Source organism: Heloderma suspectum, chromosome 2 (assembly GCF_057233095.1).
Source record: "Heloderma suspectum isolate Gila_16-S chromosome 2, 16-S_ref, whole genome shotgun sequence".
NCBI lineage: Eukaryota > Metazoa > Chordata > Lepidosauria > Squamata > Helodermatidae > Heloderma > Heloderma suspectum.
This window is the reverse complement of record NC_139459.1, coordinates 124,412,468-124,424,899: the sequence shown is the minus strand read 5'-3', so window position 1 is coordinate 124,424,899 and position 12,432 is coordinate 124,412,468. Positions and strand designations below refer to the sequence as shown.

The 12,432-nt window shown below is 44.2% G+C and overlaps 1 protein-coding gene across 9 annotated transcripts in view; it reads left to right on the top strand.

Annotated features, from left to right (window-relative positions):
- PTGR1 (prostaglandin reductase 1) overlaps positions 1-9,695 on the top strand; it is a 55,101-nt gene extending 45,406 nt beyond the window's left edge. For 6 of the 9 annotated variants that reach the window (XM_084834667.1, XM_084834668.1, XM_084834671.1 and 3 more), the window contains 2 exons: positions 7,336-7,454; positions 9,111-9,695. In XM_084834667.1, coding sequence (XP_084690793.1) covers positions 7,336-7,454; positions 9,111-9,221 — 230 coding nt within the window. In that variant the 3' untranslated portion in view covers positions 9,222-9,695. Of the gene's footprint in view, positions 1-7,335; positions 7,612-9,110 lie in introns of those variants that run through there. The other 3 variants (XM_084834663.1, XM_084834664.1, XM_084834669.1) reach the window with 1 other exon arrangement.
- Positions 9,696-12,432: the final 2,737 nt, after the last annotated feature.

Sequence of the window (12,432 nt, the reverse complement as noted above, 5' to 3'; positions counted from 1 at the left end):
TTACTTTGATGAAATTATGTATTTGGAGCCTTGAAATGTTGTTGTTGTTCAGTCGTTAAATCGTGTCCGACTCTTCATGACCCCATGGACCATAGCACACCAGGCCTACCTGTCCTCCGCTCTCTCCCGGAGGGTGCTCAAGTTCATATTAATTGCATCCGTGATGCTATCTAGCCATCTCATCCTCTGCCGTCCCCTTCTCCTTTTGCCTTCAATCCTTCCCAGCATCAGGGTCTTTTCCAGGGAGTTTTCTCTTCACATTTGGTGGCCAAAATATTTGAGCTTCAGCTTCAGTATCTGTCCTTCCAGTGAGCACTCGGGGTTGATTTCCTTTAGGATTGACTGATTTGACCTCCTTCCAGTCCAAGGGACTCGTGAGAGTCTTCTCCAGCACCACAGTTCAAAAGCATCAATTCTTCGGCGCTCAGCCTTCCATATAGTCCAGCTCTCACAGCCATACGTTGCTACTGGGAAAACCATAGCTTTGATTATACGGACCTTTGTTGGCAAGGTGATGTCTCTGCTTCTTATTATGCTGTCAAGGTTTGCCATAGCTTTCCTCCCAAGGAGCTTTTAATTTCATGACTACAGTCACCGTCTGTGGTGATCTTGGAGCCCAAGAAAATAAAATCTGTCACTGCTTCCATTTCTTCCCCTTCTATATGCCAGGAAGGGATGGGGCCAGATGCCATGATCTTCGTTTTTTAATATTGAGTTTCAAACCAGCTTTTGCACTCTCCACTTTCACTCTCAACAAGAGGCTCTTTAGATCCTCTTTGCTTTCTGCCATTAGGGTGGTATCGTCTGCATATCGGAGGTTGTTGATAATTCTCCCGGCAATCTTAATTCTGACCTGTGATTCATCCAGCCCGGCATTTCTCATGATGTACTCTGCATATAAGTTAAATAAGCAGGGCAACAATATGCAGCCTTGTCGTACTCCTTTCCCAATTTTGAACCAATCGGTTGTTCCATGTCTGGTTCTTACTGTTGCTTCTTGACCCTCGTACAGGTTTCTCAGGAGACAGGTAAGGTGGTCTGGTACTCCCATCTCTTTCAGAATTTGCCACAGTTTGTTGTGATCCACACAATCAAAGGCTTTAGCATAGTCAATGAAGCAGAAAGAGACATTTTTCTGGAATTCTCTTGCTTTCTCCATGATGCAGCGAATGTTGGCGATTTGATCTCTACTTCCTCTGCCTCTTCGAAACCCGTAGTTCTTGGTTCACATACTGCTGAAGCCTAGCTTGTAGGATTTTGAGCATAACCTTGCTGGTATGTGAAATGAGCGTAATTGTGCGGTAGTTTGAACACTCTTTGGCATTGCCCTTCTTTGGAATTGGAATGTAAACTGACCTTTTCCAGTCTTGTGGCCACTGTTGAGTGTTCCAAATTTGTTGGCATATTGAGTGCAGCACTTTAACAGCATCATCTTTTAGGATTTTAAATAGCTCAGCTGGAATACTGTCATCTCCGCTAGCTTTGTTGTTACTAATGCTTCCTAAGGCCCACTTGACTTCACTCTTGAGGATGTCCAGCTCAAGTTCAATGACCGCACTATCATGGCTATCAGGGACATTCAGATCTTTCCTGTATAGTTCTTCTGTGTATTCTTGCCACCTCTTCTTAATCTCCTCTGCTTCTGTTAGGTCCCTGCCTTCTTTGTCCTTTATCATGCCCGTCTTTGCACAAAATGTTCCCTTTATATCTCCGATTTTCTTGAAAAGATCTCTTTCCCATTCTGTTGTTTTCCTCGATTTCTTTGCATTGTTCATTTAAGAAGGCCTTCTTGTCTCTCCTTGCTATTCTCTGGAACTCTGCATTCAGTTGGAAATATCTTCCCCTTTCTCCCTTGCTTTTTGCTTCCCTTCTTTCCTCAGTTACTTGTAAAAGCCTCATCAGACAGCCACTTTGCTTTCTTGCATTTCTTTTTCTTTGGGATGGATTGAGTTGCTGCCTCCTGAACAATGTTATGGACCTGCGTCCATAGTTCCTCAGGCACTCTGTCTATCAGGTCTAATCCCTTAAATCTATTCCTCACGTCCACTGTATATTCCTCAGGGATATGATTTAGGTCATACCGGAATGGTTTAGTGGTTTTCCCTACGTTCTTCAATTTAAGCCAAAACTTTGCAACAAGAAGCTCATGATCTGAGCCACAGTCAGCTCCAGGTCTTGTTTTTACTGACTATATAGAGCTTCTCCATCTTTGGCTGCAAAGTACATAATCAATCTGATTTCGATATTGACCATCTGGTGATGTCCATGTGTAGAGTCGTCTCTTGTGCTGTTGGAAAAGAGTGTTTGCTATGATCAGCGTGTTCTCTTGGCAAAACGCTATTAGCCTTTGTCCTGCTTCATTTTGTACACCAAGGCCATGCTTGCCTGTTATCCCGATGATTTCTTGACTTCCTAGTTTAACATTCCAATCCTCTATGATGAAGAGGACATCTTTTTTTGGTGTTAGTTCCAGAAGGTGTTGTAGGTCTTCATAGAACCGATCAACCTCAGCTTCTTCGGCCTCAGTGGTTGGGGCATAGACTTGAATTACTGTGATGTTGAATGGTTTGCCTTGGATTCGTACTGAGATCATTCTATCGTTTTTAAGATTGTACCCCGGTACTGCTTTTCCCACCCTTTTGTTGACTATGAGTGCTCCTCCATTTCTCCATGGACTATGGACACTCCAGCCAGTGTGGTGCAGTGACAAGAGTGTTGGACTGGGAGCTGGGAGATCCAGGTTCTAGTCCCCACTCAGCCATGGAAGCTCACTGGGTGACTTTGGGCCCGTCACAGACTCTCAGCCCAACCTACCTCACAGGGTTGTTGTTGTGAGGATACAATGGAGAGGAGAAGGATAATGTAAGCCACCTTGGGTTCCTTGCAAGAGGAAAAAAGGCGGGATATAAATGCAATAAATAAATAAATAAATAATTCTAAGGGATTCTTGCCCACAGTAGTGGATATAATGGTCACCTGAATTAAATTCGCCCATGCTTGTCCATTTCAGTTTGCTGATTCCCAAGATGTCGATGTTCAATCTTGCCATCTCATGTTTGACCACCTCCAGCTTACCTTGATTCATTGATCTTACATTCCAGGTTCTTAAACAATATTGTTCTTTACAGCATCGGACTTTCTTTTCACCACCAGACACATCCACAGCTGAGTGTCCTTTCGGCTTTGGCCCAGCCGCTTCACTCTTTCTGGCGCTACTTGGAAATTCCCTCTGCTCTTCCCCAGTAGTATATTGGACACCTTCCGATATACTGTACATCCGGCGTCATCTCTTTTAGCCTTGTGATACATTCCATGGGGTTTTCTTGGCAAGAATACTGGAGTGGGTTGCCATTTCCTTCTCCAGTGGACCACATTTTGTCAGAACTCTCCACCATGACCTGTCCATCTTGGGTGGCCCTGCACGGCATAGCTTATGGCTTCACTGAGTTACACAAGCCCCTTCGCCACAACAAGGCAGTGATCCATGAAGGGGAAAGAACCTATTACAACAAGGCATTATAGGCTCTTTCTTTGTAAGCAATGCAGAGTTCCATAGTAAAAAAGGAAGAGTCAGTGTACCTTCAATATTAGGTGGGATAAGGTGTATTACACCTCTGTTGAAGGTTCATCAACGTTAATAGTGCAATCTTATGCATGGATAAGTACCACTGATTTGGTTTTACTCCCTAGAAGTGTGCATAGAATTCCAGCCTCAATGTAAAAGGTTGAATGCTTTAAATCATAATTTTCAAAAATGTGCTAATTATATTCTGCTGGGAAAGGAGTAAGGCATGGCTCTCATTTGATCAGTTAGCCACATAATGCTATATACATAATCTCAGAGGGTGGGAACACCATATTAAAAGAACACAGGCCTGCCATTAAAGATGGCACTCATCTCCCTCTCTCCCTCCCTCTCTCCCTCACATGTACACAGACACACCTGGCTTTCTCTGGTGTGGAGTTATCTCTTCACTTTTGCAATGTCTAGTTCAGGGTGGGGAACCTTCAGTCAGCGGAGGTGTCCAATCCAGCCCATGAAGGAACTTCTGTGGGCCTCGTTGCCTCTCCCATGGCCCACCCCCTCCTCCTGAATCATCCCAGCCCATTTTTTAAAATTTGCTCTGTGCAGAGAGAGGCCATGGATATCCATGCATCTCACTGTACAGAGAAGTGCCGGCTACGTCCCTTCCCTTCAGGTCATCCCAGTCTCACTTGGCCGGCGTTTGACAACGTGGAGCAGCAACTCCAGTCACCTTTTTCTTAAACCAGGGTGCTCCTTATAATGGATGTAGCATCGCTATGACAGGGCCTTCTAGTGTGTTTGTTTTTAAAGGCAGTCCTAGCGCTGGCTATGGAAGATGGGCAAGAAGGCAGAAGAAAGGAATTGGCTGGTGGGGATTGGGCCCCCTCAAGCAGCCTCATTGAACCAACCCCCCACTTCTCAAGTGATTTGACGTTTGAGGTGAGCAGCCTGCTGCTCACCCATCCATATTTAATTGCACCTTAAAGTCAGTACCTATGCCCCTGAGTGAGACACTTTGTTTCCTCTCAGTATTTTTCTTATTTCTTTTATAGTTAAACAGCACTTTATTTTTCACAGTAAATATGAGAATAACAGATAATAGGGAAATCAGTAGTTAACCACCCTGTCTATGGGAAGTGGAAGTGACACTAAGTGGCAGTTAATGGACTATTCATCCGTAATCCGTAATTAACAGAAAGCAATAAAGCAGAAGCTGCAAGAGGAAGCTTTTAATTAAAAGCACAATAGTTCTTAAAAATCCTCAGCAGCACTTTGCCTGCCCACGCTGGAAATGTTGGCATTGCAATTGTATTACAAAAAAGAAATTACAATAGATGAAGTCTGTAAAAACATGGGAAGATACCACAGGAAACTCCAGAATGGAATGTTTCAACAGTATTGTTTGGGTTCTCCATAACGAGTGAACAAAGGATGGCAATTTCCCTATTAGTGGGGAAGCAACCTGAAGGTGGGCCCAAAAAGCAGCTGTTGCAGCCTGCATTTTAAACAGGGATTAACTGTATGCTTCGAACATTCAGGTATCAGAAACGAGCCTTTGTACTGAAGCAGAATGCGCTCGTTGTAACCCTTTGGGTGGTGTGTGGCAAGATTTCTGATCATGTGTAATTTAAATTTAGTGAAGCAGAACCTTTGTACATCACTAGAGGTCAGTAGTGAACTAGAAAATGCTTGCTTCCCCTTTGAAAACTGGTTTAGCTTTTGAAATTCCCCAGCTGAGGCAAGGTTAAGCAATACCGACCAATTCCCTTTCTTTCCCTCAGGGCCATCCTTCGTGACACACTTAAGACTTTTATTAACTGCCGCTGCCTCCCAGTAACTAAACACTCCCTACCTTCTATGAAGTCAGTGGAGCTGTGGGTGCAAGTTGGCTCACTGTTCTTTTTGCATAGTATATCAAGGTGTAGCTAATTTTGTTTACCATGGTCTCAAAGCAATCAGATTTTTTTTTAAAAAAGATGAGATTGGCACTTACTCCTTTGCTGTAATGGGAAGAGAATCAAGCCTGGAAAACTAGGTTAAAAACACCTCTCCAGCCGTGTAGTTTGCTTGGGGAGAATTAGGCAAGAGACTGTGTCTCAGCCTGGCCTACTTCACAGGGTTGTTGTGGGGGTAAAAAATGGTGTGTGTGTGAAAACAAAAAAGAGATCTGCTCTGAGCCCTTGAGATAATGTAGGGAGGAAATCTAAATGACCGCTATCAAGAGCTACACAGCAGCAGTATATCCCTCATGAAAGATCTGTGATCTCTGCATGAATGGAGCATTCTGGAACAATAGTTGCCAGGTCTCCACTCAGCGATGGCGTCTGTCCTGTTGAAGCTTCCAACAGACCAAGAGAGGATACAGCTGCTCAGCCACCAGCCTTGCTGCGCCACAGGTTACATCTCCCAACTTCTCCAGCCTGCTGCAGGGTAAAACTAGGCTCATTCCTGGTTGCTGTAAACAAGCAGTGAGGGAGGGAGATTGGGGACAAACTAGTCTGGATGTTTTAATTGTGTGAATGCAATTAACTAATTTGCACTTTTTTATTATGGGAATAACAGCCCTGGGGAAAACTGAGCAGCCTTGGGCTGGAGGAGGCATGGAGTGGGGAGTTTTAACCCCCACCCTCTCTCTCCTTCTCCCTGTGTCACCTCCCAACAAAAATTGCCTCCCCCTGCCCCCAAAAGGTGCTATTTGCATGTCAAGGGAAACCCTCCAGCAGTGCCAATGGGAGCTTTCCTTGAAAAGCAAATAGCACCTTTGAAGAAGTGTTTTTTGTTGGGACTATGGCATAAAGGGAGCTTTGCGTTCGCATTCGCATACACACACACACACTTTCCCTCCCTCCAGGTTGCTCAGGCTTCCCCAGAGTTGCTGTTTCCAAAACAAAGTGCACATTCATCTGGACTAGTTTGGTCCTTAGTAACTGCACTCTCTCCTTGGGCCTCAGGCTCTTTGAAAAGATAGGGACCACCTTTGTTCAAAGACCTGGCGACCCTAGCAGCAAGCAAAGTAAAAGCCCTTCTGTTGAGTTTCTTTTTTTTAATCTTAAGGTCCATGGGGTGTGACTGAGCAGGGATTTGAACCAGGTTCTTCCAGACCAAACCCCACACCCTTGCCACTAGGTCTTTCTCTTGTACAGAGAGTTTTAATTACAGACTTTATTTTAACTAGTAGATTATCTGCTTTCTAGTTAGCTGTGGTAGGATGAAAGGCTCACACAAGCGGTCTCTGTTATCTGTAAATAACTTAAGCCAGCTGGCTTTAACTATTTGAAGGTTACCGTCTATGCCAGCCTTCTCCAACCTGGTGCCTTCTACATGTGTTGGACTACAACTGCCATCTCCCCCAGCCATCACTATTTTCCATGAGTAGTCCCATTATTATTATTATTATTATTATTATTATTATTATTATTATTGTTATTATTTATTACATATCTGTACTGCCCCATAGCTGAAGCTCTCTGGGCAGTTTACAGAAATGAAAACATTATAATATACAAAGTTTAAAAGCCATTTACATAAAACACAGAGACAATATACACAAAGACAACATATAACTAACAACAACTTTGAACAGTCATAAACAAAGACAGATCCAAGACCAATTAAAAACTTGTAATGTGCTGCCAAATGCCTGAGAGAAGAGGAAGGTCTTAACTTGGCGCTGAAAAGACAACAGTGTTGCCACCAAGTGGGCCTCGTCAGGGATATCGTTCCACAGGTGGGGGGGCCACCACTGAGAAGGCGCAAACCTGGCATTTGAGGATGAATTTCAACAATTCCTTCTCTCATGTGTCTTGCAGGACCTTACATCCAGGTGCCGATGATCTTCAAACAACTGTGCATGGAAGGATTCATAGTCTCACGGTGGGATAGCAGGAAAGAAGAGGGGCTGAAAGCACTGTTGAAATGGGTTGAAGAGGTGAGTTGGTTGGCTGTGCTGTCATTTGACATGCAAGTGGGTGAGGTCTCACTCACTGCTTGTTTTTATATTATGTACACATACATACATGTGTACACACATACACACACCTGAGCAGGTGTTCTCCCAAGTTTTGGAGAAGGTCAAACTATCAACCACAGTATAGAAAGTACAATTAAGTGTGGTTTGGTTGCTGCATTTGGCTTTGAGACATAGACTGTGTGTGGGTGCTGCTTACGTTTCTATGCTTAATAGCTACACACATGAGATGAGATGGCCAACAGGCATCTTTGACAGTATAAATACATGTCCCTATTGGCCAAGACCCTCAAATTATTTATATGCTGGAACCCTCATGTTTCAATTGGATACCTTAGAATGGTGTAACTTGTCATACAGGGAATTTTAAATGGAAAAGATTGTTTTGTGTAAATGATTTTTTATCCCACTTTGCCAAAATAGAAGGACGGGGCTGTCAAGCTACAAGTCATACCTTCCCCACAACTAGCCAACCTAGTGCCCTAGGTTGCAGATAATACTAACCCATGATTTATTTAACCCATGTTTTGTTTTCTCAACCCCTGGGTTACTTGTTTATCTCCTCCTTTGCCCGCTCCTTCCCTGTATCCAAAATGCCTTGCAGCGCTGTAGTACTGGCATATAGTTCAGCTGGGTTTTTAACTGTTCTTGCCTGCCACCTCTGTACCCTGGTGAAACAACCCATGAACAAGCCACAGTCCTGGGTTCACACACAATGGATCAGTTTGCACAACACGACGAGCAAGGGAGAGAGGACATGTTGCCTGCAGCATGCCTGCCACTTCTGCTTTTCCTTAGCAATCCACAATCAGCTCCATTATGGGTTGTTTAGAGTGTCATCCAATCCCAGAACACTGGGTCGTTTAGGGGATAAACAATCCAGCAGTTAACCCAACAACCAGCCATGGGTTAACCGCTGGGTTGTTTAGCCCCTAAACATCCCAGCCCTCCAGATTTGGATGACACTCTAAACAACCTATAATACAGCCAACCATGGGTTGCTAAGGAAAAGCAGAAGTGGCAGGCATGTTGCAGGCAACATGTCCTTTCTCTCCTGCTTGTGTGAACCCGGTCAGTGACAACCCATGGTTTAAACAACCCATAGTTCCCAACCCAAGAACAAACTATGAGTTCTCTTTCTGGTTTGTTTGTAGTTAACAAAGCATCGTTTGTTAGTGTAGCTGGGTTCACACAGCACGACAATCCAGAATTCAGTAACGCATACCGTGGGTTAGCATTGTGTGTTAATCAGGCCACTGTTCCACACACACTGAGTAGCAACTATTTAAAAAAAAAGTTCTAGGCAGTAGGGGGCTAATCCAGTTCCTTACCACATCCATCCCTTTCTAGGGCTACTACCTGTGCTTACACGAAGGCTGCATACACTTCAAGAACTGACTGAATTGGAACCAAATCCCTTTGCTATAAAGAAGTGTGTGCGTTTGGCCTGTACTAGTGGCAATGAAATAGATTTTCTGAAGTATAAGACACATGAACAACAAATGCTCCGAAAATGTACTACTTGTTTTAGTTAGTTTTTATTCTGGAATATATTCAGGAACAGGGATTTTAAGTGTTTTAAAACTATTTTAAAATCCATTTATTCTTTTTGTACAGGGGAAAATTAAGTGTCATGAACATATCACTAAAGGATTTGAAAACATGCCAGCAGCATTCATGGGACTGCTTAAAGGAGAAAATACGGGGAAGGCAATAGTAAAAGTGTAACAGGCACGTTGTTTTTTCTTCCAAGAAACTGAACACAATAAATGTTTAGCCATGCCTTCTTTAATTTGTGGGGTGTCGTTATGCCAGAAAATCATTCATAAACATGCTGGCTCACCTATTCATTGGTTTCAAAATTGAGCCTAACGTGATTATGACAAAAGCCTGAGGAAAATAGGTTTTTCACATGAACTCCAAGGGCCACAGGAGATGTGATGGAAGCAGATCCATGAATTTAAAGATTTGATATAGTCAAGTAGGAAGTAGGGTGCCCAGTTTGAGTAATAAGAGGCGTGAAGGTGAAGAGTACAGAACCCTTCTCCACCTACAGCTCACCTATCTACAACTCCTCCCCCTAATTCAGGAGAGTTGAACCCATTTCTGCCTGAGGGCCAAATTCCTTTGTGGAGAAGCTCTTGGGGGGCCACATTCCGGGGTGGGGCAGAGAAGGCAAACAGGGCAGGGCTGAAATGCCAGCATATTTTAGCTTAAAAGGTCTTACTGCCAGTAAGTGAGCCCTGGGAGAGACATTTCCTTTTCAAATAGGGAAAAAGCTGCACAAAAGCCAGAAAACCACCAAACAATTGGTGGGGAGAGGAAAGAAGGTAGGACTAGAGGAAAGGGGTGTGGTGCCTGGGGATCCCCAGAGGGCCAAATTTGGTCCCTGGGCCTGAAGTTCTGCACCCTTAAATTAAACACTTTTCTCCTAGCCAGACTCGCTTTCAGTATCTGAACCTACTGAGAAAAAGGACTGTAATGCCAAACAGCGATACTTAAAACTTAGATCTTTTCAATTCATACTGGAAGTTAGGATGTTTTGCATTTTTTTTGGCCATTCCTGGAATGGGTTCTCTTGCATGCATATTGGAATATTTTGCAAGAAAAACTACACGTCGTTAAGACTGACAATACTGTTGGTCCTACCTCAGAGGTTTAATAATTCACAATATTACTTTGATCGTGTAATGGTTTTATGAAAGGGTTACAACTTTGACTCATCACTAATATCTTACTCCTTTTTGCCCAATGTAAATGGTTCAACTCAATTTCTGCATTTAAGTTCTTTCCTAAGAAAAAATAGGCAAGTCATAAGCTTCCTTAACTTTATATCTATTTCCCTGTCATGAGATGATTTGCTTAGGTTGTTTTGCCGATTCAGTCACTGTAATATAAAGCACTGTATCATTGACATATAATTCTATTTGTTTTGCAATCTGTATTCCTTTTAACTTTTGGGACAGGACAAATGCAGAGCAACAGCATGCACCTGACACTTAGGAGAAAGAATCACCGTCATACCTAGAAGCTTTCCATACAGGTCTTGTTGAGGTTTGGGGAGACAAAGAGGAAGCTGGAGCTCTGCTTGATAAAGGAAGCTTGAAGAATGCTTAGTGTTTGCTTCTCGCATAATGATCTTATCATGTTTCTACTTGTCCAACAGGACTCCCTCGCTGCCAGCATCTGATAAAGTCAAACAAGTTCATTACCTTTGTTTACAGTCATGTGCAAGCACGCACGTACAACAGCCACATTAAGAGACCACAGGGAAAGGCTATAGCTCAGTGTTCTATAGCACAGTGGTCCCGAGCCTTTTTGGCACCTGGGACCGGTCTCGTGGAAGACAATTTTTCCACAGACCCGGGGGGGATGGTTTCGCTGGCAGACTTGCGTCCCTATTTTTTGCAGTAATCGGCTACGTAAAGATTTACGTAGCCTCTTACTTGAAGAACAGGGATGCAAATGGCGTCCGCTATGTGGATGCCATTTGCATCCCAGCAGCCGGAAGTCCGCCAGTGGCTGGAGCCAGCCGGCAGCTCTGCGGACTCACCGTGGAGCAGAGCCAGCCAGGGCTGGCAAGGATTCCGGGGCAGGGGGAGGGACATCGCCTCTCCCCCCCCCCCCGCAGACCCAAGGTATGGGGGTTTTGCACCCCTACTGCAGCCCAGTTGCTAACAGGCCACGGACCAGTACCAGTCCGCGGCCCAGAGGTTGGGGACCCTGCTATATAGCACATACTTCACATGCAGGAGATTCCATTGCTGGCATCTCTTGGTAAAGCTGGGAAAGATTCCTGTCTGAAACCCTGGAGAGCTGCTGCCCTCGGTATAGGTTGGGCTAGATCCACCATTGGTCTAATTCTGTAGCAGTATTTCTTAGGTATAGGGAACATGGAAAGTTGCCTTCTAAAGAGTTCAGGCATCTCAGTGTCACCTTCAGCTAATCTATGAATTGAGGCTACCAAGGTTTTACTACAGGAATTGCAAGAACCCAGTGGTTAAGCCAGAACTTCCTAAGCCAGGTGTAGGAAACCTGGTGCCCTCTAGATGTTTTGGGCTAGACTTCCTGTAAGCTGCAGCCAGCATAGCCAGTGATTAGGGATTCTGGAAACTAGTCCAAAAATATCTGGAGAGCACCAGGTTGCTTAGACTGCTCTAAGTCACAGACTGCTCACCAACAACTCAGCGCACCCACCTGGGTTTTTGTGAAAGGCAACTTACGCACATGGAAGGACATAATATAGGCCCGGGACGTTTTTGCTTTCATGGCTCAAATGTTGGGGACTATGACAGCCCTGCCAGTTCAGACCTTGACAAGACTAGATAAAATTGCTTTTCACGGCTGGTCTACCCTTGCCTAAGAAAACAGCATATTTAGCTAACCAGTCTCCCTACTGCAGCTGAGAGCAAATTCACAGTATGAGTGTTCATCTCACTACCCCTTTAGTAAAATTTGCACTTCCAAAAAGAATAGATTTTATTAACATACAGAAATGTAGAGCCAATGATACTGGCTTATGAAAGTCAAAAGGCTGGATGCGCCTGATCAAGGAAACTAAGCAGGGTCAGCCCTGGTTAGTACTTGGATGAGAGACCGCTTGGGAATCAGGCTTCCTGCATTGAGCAGGGGGTTGGACTTGATGGCCTGGTAGGCCCCTTCCAACCCTATGATTCTATAAGTCCATGAAGATTTCAAAATGGAAGCTGGGGCCTGTTCCAAGTTAACTGCTTGGTTCTTAGTTGGCAGGACCACAGCATCTGGTAGCAGTTGCTTTTGCAAATAAACTGCTTTTTTGTTAATAGGACATGCTGGAAAAAGAGCCAGTTATTTTGTACATTATACAACTGACATTAAGACTGGTTAGACACTGAAGAATTTAGCTGTTGCCTCGCCTGGCCCCGAGGCCACACTCTGGTTACTGCTGTGCTAACTGAAG